This window comes from Apteryx rowi, unplaced genomic scaffold (assembly GCF_003343035.1).
Source record: "Apteryx rowi isolate R43461 unplaced genomic scaffold, aptRow1 scaffold_1103, whole genome shotgun sequence".
In the NCBI taxonomy this organism is placed as follows: domain Eukaryota; kingdom Metazoa; phylum Chordata; class Aves; order Apterygiformes; family Apterygidae; genus Apteryx; species Apteryx rowi.
Genome location: NW_020447313.1, coordinates 450 through 16,600, shown reverse-complemented (window position 1 = coordinate 16,600; position 16,151 = coordinate 450). Strand labels below are relative to the sequence as shown.

General features: G+C 65.1%; 3 protein-coding genes across 9 annotated transcripts; 1 reads left to right on the top strand and 2 right to left on the bottom strand.

The window, feature by feature from the left end:
• The first annotated feature begins 394 nt into the window (after positions 1-394).
• GPAT2 (glycerol-3-phosphate acyltransferase 2, mitochondrial) lies at positions 395-9,418 on the top strand. The gene is made up of 19 exons (XM_026076456.1): positions 395-858; positions 1,180-1,253; positions 2,818-2,928; positions 3,464-3,592; positions 4,714-4,813; positions 4,893-5,029; positions 5,320-5,860; positions 6,000-6,110; positions 6,404-6,489; positions 6,593-6,717; positions 7,179-7,249; positions 7,413-7,677; positions 7,758-7,906; positions 8,008-8,085; positions 8,301-8,423; positions 8,456-8,729; positions 8,973-9,026; positions 9,137-9,192; positions 9,268-9,418. Exons 1-19 carry the CDS (start codon positions 745-747, stop codon positions 9,382-9,384), a joined length of 2,715 nt encoding a protein of 904 aa, XP_025932241.1. The 5' UTR covers positions 395-744; the 3' UTR covers positions 9,385-9,418.
• Positions 9,413-12,484, bottom strand: LOC112971226 (fumarylacetoacetate hydrolase domain-containing protein 2-like). Of its 2 annotated transcripts, XM_026076433.1 has the most exons (7): positions 12,415-12,484; positions 11,038-11,297; positions 10,736-10,952; positions 10,436-10,658; positions 10,209-10,317; positions 10,008-10,095; positions 9,413-9,577 (listed from the first exon to the last, which is right to left on the bottom strand). In XM_026076433.1, the coding sequence occupies exons 2-7, from the start codon at positions 11,265-11,267 to the stop codon at positions 9,515-9,517; spliced, it is 930 nt and encodes a 309-aa protein (XP_025932218.1). In that variant the 5' UTR covers positions 11,268-11,297; positions 12,415-12,484; the 3' UTR covers positions 9,413-9,514. The 2 variants fall into 2 exon arrangements, with proteins under 2 accessions (XP_025932218.1, XP_025932209.1); XM_026076424.1 differs by lacking the exon at positions 12,415-12,484 and having other exon boundaries at positions 11,038-11,827.
• A 480-nt stretch (positions 12,485-12,964) lies between these two features.
• LOC112971141 (calsenilin-like) lies at positions 12,965-15,853 on the bottom strand. Of its 6 annotated transcripts, XM_026076280.1 has the most exons (7): positions 15,488-15,853; positions 15,310-15,379; positions 15,068-15,138; positions 14,282-14,389; positions 13,913-14,017; positions 13,680-13,742; positions 12,965-13,482 (listed from the first exon to the last, which is right to left on the bottom strand). In XM_026076280.1, exons 1-7 carry the CDS (start codon positions 15,662-15,664, stop codon positions 13,435-13,437), a joined length of 642 nt encoding a protein of 213 aa, XP_025932065.1. In that variant the 5' UTR covers positions 15,665-15,853; the 3' UTR covers positions 12,965-13,434. The 6 variants fall into 6 exon arrangements, with proteins under 6 accessions (XP_025932065.1, XP_025932048.1, XP_025932055.1 ...); XM_026076263.1 differs by having other exon boundaries at positions 15,068-15,379; XM_026076270.1 differs by having other exon boundaries at positions 12,965-13,742.
• Positions 15,854-16,151: the final 298 nt, after the last annotated feature.

Below are 16,151 nucleotides of genomic sequence, written 5' to 3'. Positions count from 1 at the left end.
TTTATTTTTTTCTGCCGAGGAGCAGGTCTTTTCCCTGAAAATGCCTGGATTTGGGAGAAAGGCTCGGCGCCTCCCTTCCCAGTGGCCCCCCCCCCGTTGCTCTAAACCTCAGGTCGTGGCAGCGGAAAGTTTCCCGAATTCAAGTTGCGTTTGGCTGGGAGGTGCCGAAGCCGTTTTTCACGCAGGCGGGATGGGGGCAAAGGATTCGGCTGGAGCCCCCGGAGCAAGGCCGGGAGCCGAACCCGCCACCCAGGCCTGGGCTCTACCCGCCAGAGCCGCTTCCTCGCCTCCGAAATGAGCCGAGCGTTCCCGGCACGCTCCCAGCTCTTGCTAAGTCCTTCTCTCCCGTGTCTCTAGAGCTGAGCTCCGCAGGCCGTGCCGGACGCGTCTCTGTGGACTCGTTCCTGCTGGAAACCCCCTTGCCCTGTGCAGAGCGAGCATCCTGGGGTGCCGATCCCACCGGATTTGGGTGCCCGTGCTCCTCCGGCCGACTGCGGCGGACAAACAAACGTAGGTGATTTCCTTGGGGCTGGGCTCAGCCGGGGAGGAAGGCGGCTCYGGGGCCAAACCCACGGGGAGAGGGAAAATGGGGCGAGCGAAGGTTTTCCGACCTGTTAGGGATTTGTTTTCCCTGCCACGAGACAAGCGGGTTTGGGGAAGCGTTAGGCAACACGTCGCGTTTCCAGCGCCAGCGGGAGGGTYGCGCCATCCTCCCTCCGTTTCTTTTCCACGCTTCCCCCACAGATGAAAACCTGGGTTTGCGATTTGGGGCAGAAACTGGAAGTTTTCACCCCTTTCCTGGGCAAATACCGTCCGTTCGTGGGACGTTGCTGCCAAACCTGCACCCCGAGGAGCTGGGTAAGAGCGCGACGCGGCTTGGCCAAAGGGTTTGCTCTCCCAGCCTCATCCGTCTGCAGGCCACTGGATTAAATTCCAGCCAGCTCTGGCCTTCCCATGCGCTTTGGGATCCCTGGATGCYGGAGTAGAGGACAGGCCACCGCTCGACGGGCCTCGTTGCCCTTTGCACCCTCCGCGAGGGTTTGGGGTCGGAGCGGAGCAGCCGGACGGTCGCATCCGTATCGTGCCCACCTTCTCCGAACCGTCCTCGTTGCGTCGTCTGAGGCAGACGCGCCGCTCCGACCGTTTCCCGGAAGAGCTGCCTCCTCTTTCTCCTTGCAGGATTGCTTCTACCACGAGCAGTTCTCCTCTCTCGGCTTCCGCAACGTCATCCGGGTGACGGAGGAAAACACCAGGTGAGGACGGGACCATGCCGGAGATGCCGGGCAAATTGCTTCTTCCAGGTTTTCTTCTTTCTCTGTCCAAATCCACGTGCAAAGAACCACCTCCGCTGCCCAGGGGTGTCGGGACGCCTCTCCGTCATCTTTGCAAGCTGCTTAATCTGATAAATTGTTACATTAATTATCRTTTGCGAGGCTGAAAGCCGCATCCCCGAGGGCAGAGTGTTAATAACGGYGGAGAGGAGAAGACTTGATCCGTTCTAGTTGCTGTCACGCTCGCAGCCTGGGAGGAGCGGTCAGCTACAAAGTCAAGGATTTGGGTTTGGGTTTTTTTTTAAGCAAAAACTAGTATCTTGATGCTGTTGGGAAGAGCTCAGAGGGAATTTCGTTCTCCCCTCCGGCTTCAGCACGAGGAAAAGCTCACGCACGCAACGCTTGGAGCAGGCCTGGGCCAGCCAGCTGCTGGCCCCTTGGGAGATGCGAAATAGCCTCTTATTCCAGTCCCTCGTTTGCTCCTTCCTCCCGCCRGGCCCTAAATCCAAATTTTTGGCTGGGTTAAACCAGCCTCTTCCTCCAGCTGAGGAGCTGAGGTGGCCACTTAGTAGCCGCTCGCTTGCCAAAATGCCTGGCGTTGAAGTCAGCCTGATTTTTCGGAGGTGCCGGACTCCTTTGGTTCCCATCCGTTGCAACGCGATCCCTGGTGGCTTAGCAATTCTGCGCTGTATTTTTCCAAATCGGGTCATTATGCTCTATTCTGCTTGAAATATCCCAGCTCCAGCTTTCAAACTCTTTGAATAATTCATCTCCGCTCAGAGCGACTCGGGAGTTGCGGGATGCTAAAAAGAGACCAGTGATGGGCGGGTGAGATCATAAGCTGGAAGACGGAGGGCTGAAGTTCCCCTTCTCCCTGTCCCGGCACCAGCAAACCTTTCGCTCCCTGGGTTTCTGCGTGCTCCTCTTTTTTTTTTTTAGCTCTGCAAAATCTTAAACCTTGGTTACGTCCCTCGCTAATCTGCTAGCGCTGCCTAGCTTGGATTCGGGGCGGATTTGGGAAAGTCCCTGCTTTCGGACCACGGCGGCATCCCGGGTGCCGGCGGAGGCTGTTTGCTTGCTGGGTCGTTGCTGATGAAAGCTAATTTGGGGGTCGGGGGTATCTCGGCAGAGGTCGGTCTCTCGGCAGTGTGGGAGCAGCTCGCTGGATGGGAGTGGGAGAGCTGAGGTTGCCCCAAACCTCGAAAGCTTTTTCTCGCCGCCTGGAAAACCCCTGCCGGTGGCATAGAAATTGCAGGTTTCCTTTCGGCCGCTGCCTGCGCCCCTCACGGAGAGCGATCCTGCCTTGGGTGGGTGCCCTGAGGGACGGGAGGAGGAACAGGGTGGCCTGGAGCGCTGGACTCTGGGGAGTGAAACTGCTGGTGCCTCAGTTTTCCCAGCTGTAAAATGGGGAGAAGAGGCTTATGCACCTGCAAACAGCACCTTTGAGGCAGGCTGATTATTTTCCCAGTATCCTGGGAAAGCGCGGGATGCTTTTTGATGGTCCTCTAACGACCTGCTGGATGTCACTGTCCATCTCCGTGCCCAGGTACAGGGGCTGGCTCGTTCGAAGACTTTGCTRTTTCCTCGCTGTCTTGGATTGGAAAGTTCCTGCCGACGTTCCCGGGGACCTGGCGGAGAGGATCTGCCGCARTAAGAGGTAGGTGGGAAGAGCCGGAGGGCTCTCGGCGGTCGCCTTCARCCCTCCGCTGGGATGTGCTCGTCTCCCGCACCCCGCGGCGGAGACGCGCGCTTAAATCAGCCCGCTCTTCTCCGGTGGTGYAGCGAGAGCACCTCGGAGACCCGTTAGCAGTCTCAACGGGGTATTACGGAGGCACGAGCCGAAAAAAAGCCRTCTGGGCATAAGCGCGGGGTTGCGTTTGCCACCGCTTCTCGCGGGCTCGGCCCTCCGAGGATGCCGGGACCCGGCATTCCCATCTCTTCGCTCTGCCCCGGGGTGACGGCGAAGTTGCGTTGGGCTCGGCTCAGCCGGGCCGCGTCTTGCTCAGGCCGCACAGCGTCTGGCACGACGCGGCCTCGGGCAACTGTTACCTAAATCACTGTCATTGCTAATTATGAAGCACGATGCTGGCAGCCGGTACGTTATAATTGCTGTAATAAATCACGCTTTTGCCGAGGAACACGTTAACCTGTTGCTTGGGCCTCCGCCCGCGTTTCCCACGTCGTCTTCGCAGGGTACGGGATGCCGCCGCCGGCCGGGCCCGCGGCTCTAGAGCGGACGGCGAGTCCCCGCTGCGGTGGAGGGCCAAAGCGCTCGAGATCCTGGCCGAAATCCAGGCGCCGCTCTCCCTTTTCCTGCTGAGGTACACTCTGCCTCTCCGGCAGCGGCACGCGGGTTCGGATCCCCCTCGGGGATTCCTCTGGGCAGGCACCTAGGTTGAGGGATCCAAATTCCCACGCTCGCTCTCTCTCCGTGGTTCCTGGCCCTCTTCTCCTCTCCGGGTCCTTCTCGCTCTCTTTAACATGCTTCRTTAAGCCTCACGCAAAGGGGGTTTCGGGGTGGCTCGCGCTTGCGAGCGATCCTTGGGGAAGGCCTGCGCGTGCCGAGAGCCTGGCGCTGTGACAGCGGGACGGGGGCTTGGATTCGAGAGCCGGGGACGGAGCAGAGCTTGTGGGATCCTCGGCGTGACGCCACCCGACGCAGCAGGGCTCCTCGGGGTCTTGCGCAGCCCCTCGGTGATATTTTCACCAAATCCTTCCAGGGAGTTGGAATATAACACCAAAGTGGAGGAGAGGAGAGGTGGGGGGGGGAAAAAAACCCGCTGAGGGGGTGGAAAGCAAAGCAAAGCAAGGGGGAACTTTTCTTTTCCTTCTCTCTCTCTCACTTTTTTTTTTTCCTCCTGTCGTTGAGAAATTGGCAATTAAAGGTTGCATCGTAGCCTAATTGCTTGTCTGATTGAGCTGTAATAAAAGAACCCTCTGAGCAGTCTGAAGTATTTAAAGGGAAGAAATTACCCAGGGGATAAAAGCATTCGAATCCTTCCCGTAAACAGCCTGTGGGAGGATGGGGGAGATGGAGGGGGGGGAATTGATTTGAGCTTTTGTTGTTGGGGAGGTGGTGGAGGAGGGGGGGGTGTCTTGTCGCATCCAGCCTTTAATGTTTTAACTTAATTTATAATAAAGCTGTTTATTTGCTTTACGGGAGCGGAGAAAGCGTGACTTGGGGTAGATAACCGCGGAGCGTGCTGCCCGGCGCAGCCCTGCCGTGGGGAAACTGAGGCAGGGCAGGCTGAGGACACCCCGCTGCCGGGCTCCCCCAGCCCTTCTGCGGAGCAAACACGTATCCCGGGGAAGGAGGCGGTTGAAGGCGACGTGTCTCCCGATGGGCTCCGGGTGTTGCTTTGTGGCCTGCCGAAGGTTTTGGGGATGCTTCGCCCAGCCGGGGGGTTGCTCACTTGCTTCTTTTCCTGCCCCCGCTCCACAGGTTCTGCKCCTGGGCTTTGCTCAGGCTCCTGAACCGCCTCTTCCTCAACGTGCAGCTCCACCGAGGGCAGCTGGAGATGGTGCTGAGGGCTGCCGGGACGGTAAGGAGCCCGGCTTCCCCGTTCTCGGCCCTGCGGCGCGCCGGAGACCCCCCCCCAATCGTGTTTTCCCTTCCCGCAGCCCGGCGTGCCGCTGGTTTTCCTCTCGACGCACAAGTCGCGGCTGGACGGGTTGCTGCTCTCCTTCCTCCTCTTCTCCCAGGGCCTGGGGGTGCCCAGGGTGACRGTGGGTGGCCAAACCTGCAGCCCTCGCCTCCGGTAAGGCATAGGAGACTCCCGCTCCCTCCGATCCGTGGGGTGCACGGCCCGTTCCCTGCCAACGGAGGAGGGAATCRTGCTCGGAAAACCCCCCAAAGTTAGCTCGAGCCGGAATGGGGAATAGGGAGGGACGGCTGTAGCCGGCCCCGGCTCTCGCTTCCCTCGGAGGATGCGTGGGAATCCTGACGGCGTGCGTCGGTGCGGGGGGACGCAGCCCCGCACGAGGTGGGCGCCCCTGGCATTTTCATTCCCTCCCCACCCCGGCAGGGCCTTGCTCCGTAGCCTCGGAGGTGTTTTCCTGCCCGTGAGGACGGAGCGGACACCGAGCGGCCAGGACGAAGAGCTCTCGGGGGCCGTGCTTGCCGCGGTAGGTGGGACCGACCCTCGGCTTTTCCTTGGTGCTGGGAGGGAGGAAACATCCCCCCACTCCGTGCTCCRGAAGCACTTGGAGAAGGTGTCCGGGGTAGTTTTCGGGGGCGCAGAGGACCGGGGACCGGCCAAGCCTTTCCCTTGAGCGAGGTCGCGGGGTTGAAGGYAAGTCCCCAGCGATGGGTGGTGACAGCTCCTGGGCATCCGTGCGTCTCCGGGACTGCCCCGATCTCACCCCGTCCGCTCCGGCAGTACGTCGAGGAGGTGTTGAAGAGCCGGCAACCTCTGCTGATCTTCCTGGAAGAGCCTTTCTCYGGCACCCTGCATCTCTCCGCTCCTGCCTGCGAGTGGCTGGCCCCGGTGTACCGAGCTTTGCGGGACGGCGCCGTCTCCGACGTCCTCCTGGTCCCCGTGGGCATCGCCTACGACGTGGTCCCCGAYGGCTGCCGCGAGGAGCGAGCGGTGAGAGGCTCCACCGCCGCTGCCACGGCTCCCTTTCGGGCTGGAGCTCGGCAGAGCGGATTTCGGCAGCGTCGGAGCGTGCCGGCCGGGTGCTCGCCGCCGTCGCCCCGTTGACGCCTCGCTCCCTTCTTTCTCCCAGCACGGCGCTCGGCCCCTCGGCCTCCGTGCCTGCCTCTGGGCGGCGTGCCGAGCCTTGCGCCGGGAGTTCGGCTGCGTCCGGGTGGACTTCGCCCAGCCCTTCTCCTTACAGGTACCACAGCGGGATTGCCGCTCCGGGGGCTCTGCTTCCTGGGATTTGACAGCCCCCGTGTTGGGTCTTGCAGGGTGCATCGCCGCCATGTTCTCGGCCGTCCGAATCCTCACGGGGCGGATCTAGTGGTTCGGGATGGCTGGCTGGGGGGAATCTGGAGTTCTCCAGGGGATCCAGCAAGCCCACGTCCGGGGGAAGGTTGGATGGGGGGATACGGGGGAAACTGGGCGGCACGGATGTTAGCTGGGAAGCGGTGCTGCGGAGCCGATGGGTCCCTTCTTCCTCACTGCCAGGAGTTTGCGGCAAAAAACCTCGTGGGACGGAGCCGCGCGGGAAAGTCGCTGGAGGAGCTGCTGCTGCCCGCCGTCCTCGGCACGGGGTGAGTGGGAGCCGAGCTCCGGCAAGCGGCTGCGGCTCTCCGCCGACAGGCTGCTGCCAGCCCCRATTCCTCGCATCCAGCGCCCCGCTCTCTCCAGCTCCAGCCAGGTGGACGGCGACAAGGCGGAGGTTTGGGATCCAGGCGCCGGAACGGCCACCGGAACGGCTGCCGGCTTGAAGGCAGAAGAAGAAACGGTGGTGACCAAGCTGGGCCTGCATTCCCTGAGTGGTAAGGGGGGGTCAGGAGCGCCCTCGAGGTGTCTGCATAGGCTGCTCGGTGCACGAGAGCTGCCACCTCCGGATTTTATATCCCTCGTGGCTTCAGCGCCGGCGCCGGCACGGGGGGAACGTCGCCGCTGCCGGTTATTTTGGTGCGCCACRCTGCACAAGCGATTGCTGCTTGGCAGCACACGCGTTGCCGAGCTGGAAATCAAGAGCGCAGAMAACGGAGCGCTCGGGGTGGGGAGGAAAACGGCGGCAGACGTGGCGCCTCCGCCGCAAAACCGAGGCGACTGGGCTCCGCTCAGGCTGGGCGACGGCGGCAGCGAGGACGCGATGTTGCGCCGCCGCCGGGAGCGAGCGCGAGAGGACGACRGGAGCAAGCGGCTACGATCCGGCGCCGGGAAGAAGGGCTGCGCGGGAAAAGCGAAACGCTCCCCCCGACGGCTAACGCTTCTCGCTCCTTTGCAGATGGCGTTGCCTGCTCCGCTGTCATGGCCGTGGGGATCACGTCCGCGCTGCTGCTGCACAAGCACCGCGAGGTACGATGAGGGGGCCGCCGGCGCTCCCTGAGGCCGAACGAACGGTGGTTTCCGCGTTCCTCTTCYTTCCGTGCGGCTGGGAGACGCCTTTGCCAAGATTTCGAGTCCCCCCCCTCGCTTAAATTCCCAAGCTGGGCACCGGCTCGGCCTCCTCTTCCTCCAGGGCGTCTTCCTCTCCCGCCTCATGGCCGACTTCTCGTGGCTCCTGGAGGAGATCCTGCTGCGCCACCGCGACGTGGGCTTCTCGGGGCAGCTCCGCGCCGTGGTGCTGCACAGCCTCTCCCTGCTCGGCGCCCGCATCGCCCTGTATCGCCTCTCGCCCCCCGGCGATGTCCTGGTGCTCCCCGAGGCCTCGGTGGCGGCCCGGCGGGAGCTGAGCCTCCGCGGCGCGGCCCTCCTGCCCGTTTTCGCCGGCGAGGCGGTGGGAGGTGAGCGACGGGACATGGGCGCCATCCGCGCCGGCGACTCGGGCGTCCCCGCGCCGCCGCTCACGCGCCTTTGCCGGCAGCTTGCGCCATCCGCGCCTTGCTGGCGGAGATGTTGCCCTTCCTGCGGGTGCCCGCCGGGCCCTGCGGCGTGGTGCTGAGCCAGGACGAGCTGCACCGCAAGATCCTGGCGCTGCTCTGGCTCCTGCCTCCCAACTTGCTGGGGCTCCAGGTAGGGGCAGGGTGCCGCCGCCGCCGTCGCGTGCAAGCGGCTCCGGGGTGGGGTGGGGGGGCGAATCCGGCTCCTCGCTGACCCCCTTCCCTCTCTCCCAGCCCTGCCAGCCCCTCGAGTGCTACAGCCAGGACATCTTGGACAAGCTCATCCGGTGCGGGCTGCTGGAGGCCGAAGAGGTGGGTGCCCCCAGCACCCTCTTCCCATGGAAGGGGCAGCCCTCACCCTCCGCTCTCGGCCGGGAAGGGGACGGGGGACAAGCGTCCTGCTCGCCTTGGGTTGGAGTGAGCCGCGTTGGGTGGGGACGGAGGGGACGGGATCCCCCCCAGGGTGGCTGGTGCCAGCTCACGCGTGTGTGTGTGTGTGTGTCCCCGGCGGCGGCATCGCCCCGCAGTCGGAGCGCGAGCGCCGGCTCTGCGACGTGGCCCGGCGGCCCTTCCTCAGGAAGCCRCCCTGGACGGAGATGGATTTCGCGGACAGCAACAGCGATGACGAGGACGCCGCCGGCAAGCGCTGCTTCAAGGTACCCGAGCTCTGCCCTGCTGCCCTCCGTTCCCACCCCGCGCCTCGACCCGGCTGCCTCCCCCCTGCCGCAGGGGCAAACGCGGCCGAGACCGCGGCCCTTGGCGCCATCCTTGTCTCCGAGGGCCGGCTGAGCCTCAACAAACTCGTTTCACGTCCGGCTTCCCCACCCCTTCTCAGCTCAGCCAGCCTCACGGCTCGCCCGGTTTCCTCCTCTTCCTCTGCCGGCTCCTGAGTCCCGTGCTGCAGACCTACGCGAGAGCGGCCGCTTTCCTGGCCGAGCCCAGCTGGCCCCAATCCGGTAGGAGCTTCCTGGTGTGAGCAGAACCACTTTCCGTCCCCAGTCGGAGTGAGACCGGCGGCTCCTCTCCCCCYGGCAACCGCTTGCCGACTTTGGGCAACCGTTTCTGGAACCAGATGAGCCCCGCTCGCCTTGGTTCTTTTTGGGGAAACTGAGGCCCGTGGGGGGGCCGTGCCCTCTCCGGAGGCTTGTGGGCACCCGGGTTGGAACCGCCGGTGCTAAGTCCGGCTTTTCCCTCCCCAGAGCCGGCCTACGTGGACGCGCTGCAGCGGTTCTTGGCCGAGGACGGCAGTTTCGGTGAGTCGGAGCGGCAGGAGGCCGGTGGCGCTGCAGCCGGCCAAGGAGCCGGCTGCTCCCTCCGGCTGCTCCTTYCGGCTTTTCCCTCCGGCTTTTCCCTCTCCCTCCAGCGTGTGCCAACAGGAGCCTGGCCCTGAGCTCTCTGCGGACCTTCAAGGAGCTGGGGGTAAGCGCCRCCGGGCTCTGCCAGCCCCGCTGCCGCCTCGCGCTGCCTCGCCGTGACCCTCCTCTTCCTCGCCAGGTGCTGAAGGAGGTGACGAGCCCCGCGGGGCCCCTCCTGCACCTCGGTGAGCCTTTCCGCTCCGGGGAAAACCGGCAGAAGCTGGAAGCTTTCATCCGGCAGTTCGCGGAGCCATGAGCAGGCGCCAATAAACGCGACTCCGGGAGCAGGTTAGCGGGCGACTCGGCTCGTGGTTTTATTAAGGGCGTCGGGGAAGCGGGTGCCGGGGAAGCGGGTGCCGGGGAAGCGGGTGCCGGGCTCGGCGCCTTCACACCACCTTGTTCCGGATGGTTCCCAGCTCCTCGATGTCGCACTGCACCACGTCTCCTCTCTGCAAGGAAGCAGGAACCCGCTCACGGCGCTGGGTTTCGCTTCGCCCGGCTCTTTCCCATCCGAGCGACCTCCACGCCGCGACCCACCGTCGGCGTGGGAGCCCCAAGCGCCCTGCCGCGAGGGTGCTGGGTGTGTGGGGGGGACTGGGCGCAAGGGAGAGTGGCCACAGGGGGTGGTTTTGGTGTCTTCTCCCACGGGGACTCGCCGGGAACCCAGACTGGGAAAGCGGTTGGGGTTTGGGGCAAATCCGTGCTGAGCGGTTTGGGGCAAATCCGTGCTGAGCGGTTTGCAGTATCTAACCCGCGAGGGAGGAAAATCTCCGCTCTCCCTCCCCGCCGAGCCCCGCGGCCGGCTCGGTTCTCCGGCTGGCTCGGCTTTCTGGCCACCTCCACTTTCCGACCACCTCCGTCTCCAACCCCGTGCCTCACCTTGAGAAACATGGGTGGTTTCCGGAAAACCCCCACGCCRGGCGGCGTTCCCGTGAGGAAGACGTCGCCGGGGAGCAGCGTGACGAACCTGCGGAAGCCAACGGGGGCAAACGGGGCCGGCGTCAGGCGAACGGGGCCTGCGTCAGCCGCGGGGGCCGAACCCCGCCGGCGCCGCGCGGGACCCCGTGCCGCCGCCTGTACCTCGACACCCAGGCGACGAGCTGCGGCACTTTGAAGACGAGCTGGCTCGTGYTGCCGCTCTGCACCACCTCCCCGTTGACGCTGCAGCGGAGGCCRAGGTTGTCGAAGTCTGCGGGACATGGGAGCGACGTCAAGCCCCGCTAGGACTCACGGACGCAACCATTCGGCTGCAACCCCCCCCCCGTAAAAATCCCGCCTCGGCTCCGGCGCTGGATCCTTGGTCTCACCTGCCACCGCGTCCTTGGTGACCAGGGCCGGGCCCAGGGGACAGAAGGTGTCGAAGGTTTTCCCCAGCAGCCACTGCCGCCCGTTCCTCTTCATCTGCCAGTCGCGGGCACTGACGTCGTTGGCGACGGTGAAGCCGGCGACGTGATCCAGCGCCGCCGCCTCCGCGATGCGCTTGCCCTTCTTCCCGATGACGAAGGCCAGCTCCACCTCCCAGTCGACCTCCTGGGGGGAGAAGGAAAAGGTCGGAGGGGGAGTGGAGGGCGGCCGGGGCCTTCGGCCTCGCCGGCGCCGCTACGCACGCCGCTCTCGGCCGGGTGTGCGATGTCGTCGAAGGGGCCGGCGATGGCGCTGGGGAACTTGCTGAAGATGACGGGTTCCTGCGGGATCTTGACGCCCTGCTCCYGGCAGTGATCCTTGTAGTTGAGCCCTACGCAGATCACCTTATCCGGGCCCGTGACGGGAGCCAGGAGCGTCACCTCGGCGCGCGGCACCCGGTGCCTGCCCGATTCCTGCGCCCTGCGCGGCACAGAGGGCTCAGCCCCATGCCGGATCATCCCCAGCGCGGGATCGGGGTGGGGGGGGACAGGATGGTGGCACCCACCTGCGGGCCGCGGCCAGCCCGGTGTCACCCATCTCCAGGAAGGCGCGCATGGTGCGGGGCAGCCCCGGCTCGCAGGCGCTCAGGTCCACCACRTCGCTTCCCTCCTCTTCCTCCAGGCCCAGGCGGGGCTCGGCGTCCGGCACCCGCCGGAACTGCACCAGCCGCATGGCGCGGCAGCCTCGCGGCGGGTGCCGGATGGCCGGACGGGCGCCGCGGGCCAGCGCCTGCATCCGGGGGGGGCTTTGGGGTTGGGGGGTGGCCTGGGGGGGGAGGAAAGGGCAAGCGGATCCCGGGACCGAGCGGATCCTGGTGCTGAGCAGGTCCCTGGTGCCAGGGGGGATGGAGCCTCTGGGGATGGGGGTTGGACCACTGAATCCCAAGGGATTCTCCCCCCCCCTCCCAAATCCTGCACAGGATCCACTGGGCTCTGGGCTGTGCAGCTCAGATTCCAGGCGCTGTCCCCTGATCCCGGGAGACACCCCTGATCCTGGGACCTCCCTCCCCCAATCCCACATAGACCGGAGCCTGGGGGTTCTCCCCCATCCCAGGGGATTCCCTCATCCCACAGGGCCCTCACCCTGGGGGATCCCCCTTCCCCCCTGATGCCAGGGAACAACCCAGTCCCACACAACCTAGATCCCAGGTGATCCCCCCTGATTCTGGGGGTTCTCCCCAATCCCAGGGGATCCCCTCATCCCACAGAGCCCTGATCCCAGGAGAGTCCCCCAGTCCTGGGGGACCCCCCTCTGATCCCACACAGATCAGAGCCTGGGGATTCTCCCCCATCCCAGGGGATTCCCTCATCCCACAGGGCCCTCACTCTGGGGGATCCCCCTTCCCTCCCCCGATCCCAGGGAACAACCCAATCCTGCACAACCTAGATCCCGGTCAATCCCCCCTGATTCTGGGGGTTCTCCCCAATTGCAGGGGATCCTCTCATCCCATAGAGCCCTGACCCTGGAGGATCTTCCCCTCGTCCCCGGGGGACACCCCAAACCTGCACAGCTTGGATTCCAGGGGATTCCCCCTGATCCCGGCATCTCCCCCCCTGCTCGCACACAGCCCCGCTCCCGCGGGATCCCCCCTGCTTCCCCGATCCCACACAGCCCAGATCCAGGGCCATTCTCCCCCGCACCGATCCGAGGGGGCGCCGTGATCCCGCGCAGCCCCGATCCCGGGGGATTCCCCCGATTCCAGGGATCGTCCCCAGACCCCACAGGACCCCCGATCCCGGGGAACCCCCCCCCGATCCCGCACAGCCCCGCCCCGGGGGCAGCAGCCCCCCCCCAGCCCCTCCCTCACGGGGGGATCCCGGGGCCGCACGGGGGGATCCCCCGGGGGGGGGCCGGGGATACCCAGCTGCCCGCGCTGCGTCACCTGCCGCGTCACTCCTGTTTCGGGCGCACGGCGACCCCGCGCCGCCCGCGTGACAGCCCGGGCGCCGAGTCCCCGCCCCCTCCGCGAGCGGGCCAATGGGACCGCGGCGGGGGCGGGGAGGGCTGCGCGTTAGGCCACGCCCCCATGCCCGTCGGGCGGGGCGGGCGTTGCTAGGATACGGGCGGCGGCCGCCATGATACCGCCACCGGGGCTGCCGCCGCCGCCATGATACCGCCACCGGGAGCGAGGGGCGGGCAAGGGACTGGAGGGCCTCAGGGATCCGCTTTCCTCAGGCGGGGCCCGGCCGGGAGCAAAGGCCCCGTTGCCTCGCGGTGCCCGGTTGATCCCCCCCGGGTCACCTCCGGCGAGGAGGGGCGGTTAGACCGGGAGACACGTTTATTAAAACCCCCGGTGACATCGGGGGCCGGTTCAGCCGGGGGGGGGGCGTGTCCCGGGGCCACGCAGCCGCCGCAACCGGCAGGTCCCGGCCCTGATTTGGGGCTGCCTCGATTCCCCCCCCCCTTTTTTGGGGGGGGGGAGAAGAGCAGAAATCACCCTCACGGCACCTTCGTTTCGCTTAATGAAGCTGCCTTCACCCAGCCCGGAGGGAGATGGCGGCAACACCCCCGGTTCGACCACCCCGGGCCGGGTGCGATGCCAGGCTGGAGGAGATTGGAGCGTCACGGCTGCTCCCCGAACCGTCGTGATTGTGTTTTATTGAAAAAAAAAAGAAAAAAAAGAGAAAAAAACCCACATCCTCAAAGGGCTTCTCGTGGGGGGGGGGGGTGTCCCCGCCGCACTCCCCCCCTCCTCGCCTCCATCCCTCCCGGCCGCGGGCAGCCCGCGGTCCTTGCACTGCCAGAATGCCCTGCTTCCGTCCTTCCCGGGCCAGGACGATCCTTGGTTTTATCCGTCTCGTTAAACCTCTTGGTTTTTAGTTAAAAAAAAAACCCAAACAAACAAAAAAAACCAGGTTCGTTTAGGCCGCCAAACGAGCGAGCCGGTGGCGCGGACGGGCGGCTAGATGGTGTTCTCGAAGATCTGCATGGAGCTCATGATGTTCTCGTCCTAGGAGAGAGGAGAGAGGGATGGAAGCGCCGCCTCCCTCGTCCCGTCGTTCCCAAGCACGGCGTCCCGCAGCGGGAGACGGGGACGGGATGCTCCTGGCTGCTGCCCCACCAGCGAGACAGGACTCGGAGGGGCCTGGCCAAGAGGAGGAGGAGGAGGAGGATGGTGATGAAGGCCTCCCCCCCCAGGCCACTCACCTTCTGGCACGTCTCCACAAACTCCTCGAAGGTCACCACGCCGTCCCGGTTCCTGTCCATTTTCTGCAAGGCGAGCAAGCGCTCAGYGGGGACATCTCCGTCCCCCTCACTGTAGTGACAACCCCCTCCCCAAGCCGGGTATCCAGGCTCATCCGCTTCCACAGAGGCCGTGCCAGGGCCCCCCCCTCTTCCCTCATCATCCTCGGCGATCTGCCCGTCCAGCAGCAGCCCACCTGGAAGAACATCTCCACGTGCTCCGCGGGYGCGTTGTCCTTCAGGATGGGGTAGGTGCAGCGTCCCATCATGTCGTAGATGGACTTCATTATCTCCAGCATTTCCTGGTGGGGGACGGAGACGGGATCAGGCACCGTGCGACCCCCACACACACTTCTCCACCCCCCCTAGAAACCCTCCCGGCGCTTCCCCTCCCGCCTCAACCGTGGGCGAGCGGCTGGTGGCCACTGCGACGTGCCGCCAGTGCCTCCGAACTGGACGCCGGCGAGAGGCACCTCCGGGACCAACGCCAGGTCTCCAGCCACCTCCGGACCCCGCTCCGGGATGTTCCCGGCTCCGCCTCGGCCCCGGCCGCCCCGCACGGGTACCTCCTTCGTGATGTAGCCATCTTTATTAATGTCGTAGAGGTTGAAAGCCCAGTTCAGCTTCTCGTGCACCGTCCCGCGCAGCAAGACGGAGAGGCCGACGACAAAATCCTACGAGAGGAATCCCCGGGGGGAGCCGCCCGCCGGATCCCAGCCAGGACGTTCATCCAACCGGGGTCCGACCATTTAGCCCAACTTGTCCCAACGGAGGCACCGACGAGCCGGCCCCCCCCCCCGTCGTCCCTGCCCTCCGCGGCGGTGCGGGTCTTGACCTCGCCGAAGGCGACGCGGAACTGCCATCGATCGCAGGTCGCTCGGGGGATTTTTTCCCTATTGATCGCGTTTCTATTCTTGCTCCTGTCTATTTTTAAGTGCTTCCATAAAAATCAATGCCGGCCCCCACGATCCGGCCCCTGCCGCAGTGGCTGTAACCCCTTACAACCCGTGACGGCCCCTCCGACGCCTTCTCGGAGCCACCCGGCTTTCGCCGTTGCCGGATGAATCCTAATTTTCAGGGCAGCAAGATTCGAAGGAAGGGGACGAGGGGGGGGACGAGCGTTAACCGCTTCGCCGGCGGTTCGCGCAGGCCGGAGGAACGCGGGGGCACGCGCGGCGTGGCGCTATCGACTCGCCGAACTCCGCGGACGTAAATAACCTCGCGCGAAGCCTTTGCCGCTCCGGCGCGCGACCGCGGGTTCTGCTGAGCGGCAGAAATTCAATCGCAAAGTCGCAAATTGATTTTTTTTTCCTTTTTTTGGGGGGGTTTCCAACAGCCGCCCTGGCGCTCACCTGAAAGCAGATGGCCCCGTTGCCGTCCACGTCGAAGGCGTTGAACAAGAAGTGAGCGTACGTGGTGGCGTCTGCGCGGGGAGAGAGGCGCGAGCCGCTGAAACGCCGAGGCCGCGGCTCTCCGGCACCTGCCCGGCTTGGGATTTTGGGACATTTTGTGCGGATGGCAAAGGGATGAAGGATTGGAGCATCTCCCCCGGCTTTCCCCAGCCCCGCGCCGGCCTCAGGGGCCCCCAACTCACCTCCCTGGGGGAAGAACTGCGAATAAATAAGCTTGAAGGTCTCCTCGTCTACRAGGCCGCTGGGACACTCCTGGGGAGGGGAGCGAGCGCCAGATTAACCCCCGGCCGGGTCCCGAAATCACCTGCCGCAGCCGCCACCTGCTCCCGAGGTGGGAACGGAGGCTCCGGACATGCTCACCGTCTTGAAGCCTCGGTAGAGGGATTGCAGCTCCTTCTTGGTGAACTTGGTCTGCGCCTGCAGCTGCTCCAACCCCTCRGGCTGGTGCCGGACGGCCGAAAGCTCGAAATCGCCGTCGCCGCCGTCTGCGGAGACACGGAGCGCCGAGCGGCTGGGCACGACGTGCCGAACTCCCATCCCGAGGCGGATTTTTTTCGCCGCCAGCCAGCTCAATCCGGGGCTTTTTCATGTTTTGGGGAAACCTCGGCAGTTGGCAGAGGACCGCACTGGCCCCGTGTCGCATCCGTAACGAGMCGGGAGCTTAATTACGGGGCAGACGGAGCCCCACGGGGTGGGATTGCTGCTTTGCGGGGGGACGCGAAGACACTGTGGCAGCCGGGGGAGCCGCAAGAGTTTTCGGCTCTTTCGAAAGGAAATTCGACCCGGAGCTCCAGGCTCGGCCGCCAACGAGCTCCAGGTTTAATTGCGCCAGCTGACGGAGCAGYGATTCGCTAACGGCTTTCTCCCAAGCGAGAAAACTGATGCCYGTAGCGGCAGCTCCGCGCTGGGCGGCTTTCCCGAGGAGCTGGCCAGCCCCTCCGKCAGGGAATTCCCACGGGTGCGGAGCAGCCCGGAGGTGAAGCGCCAGGTTTTGGCTTCCTGGCTCCATCCCCTCCGGCGTTTC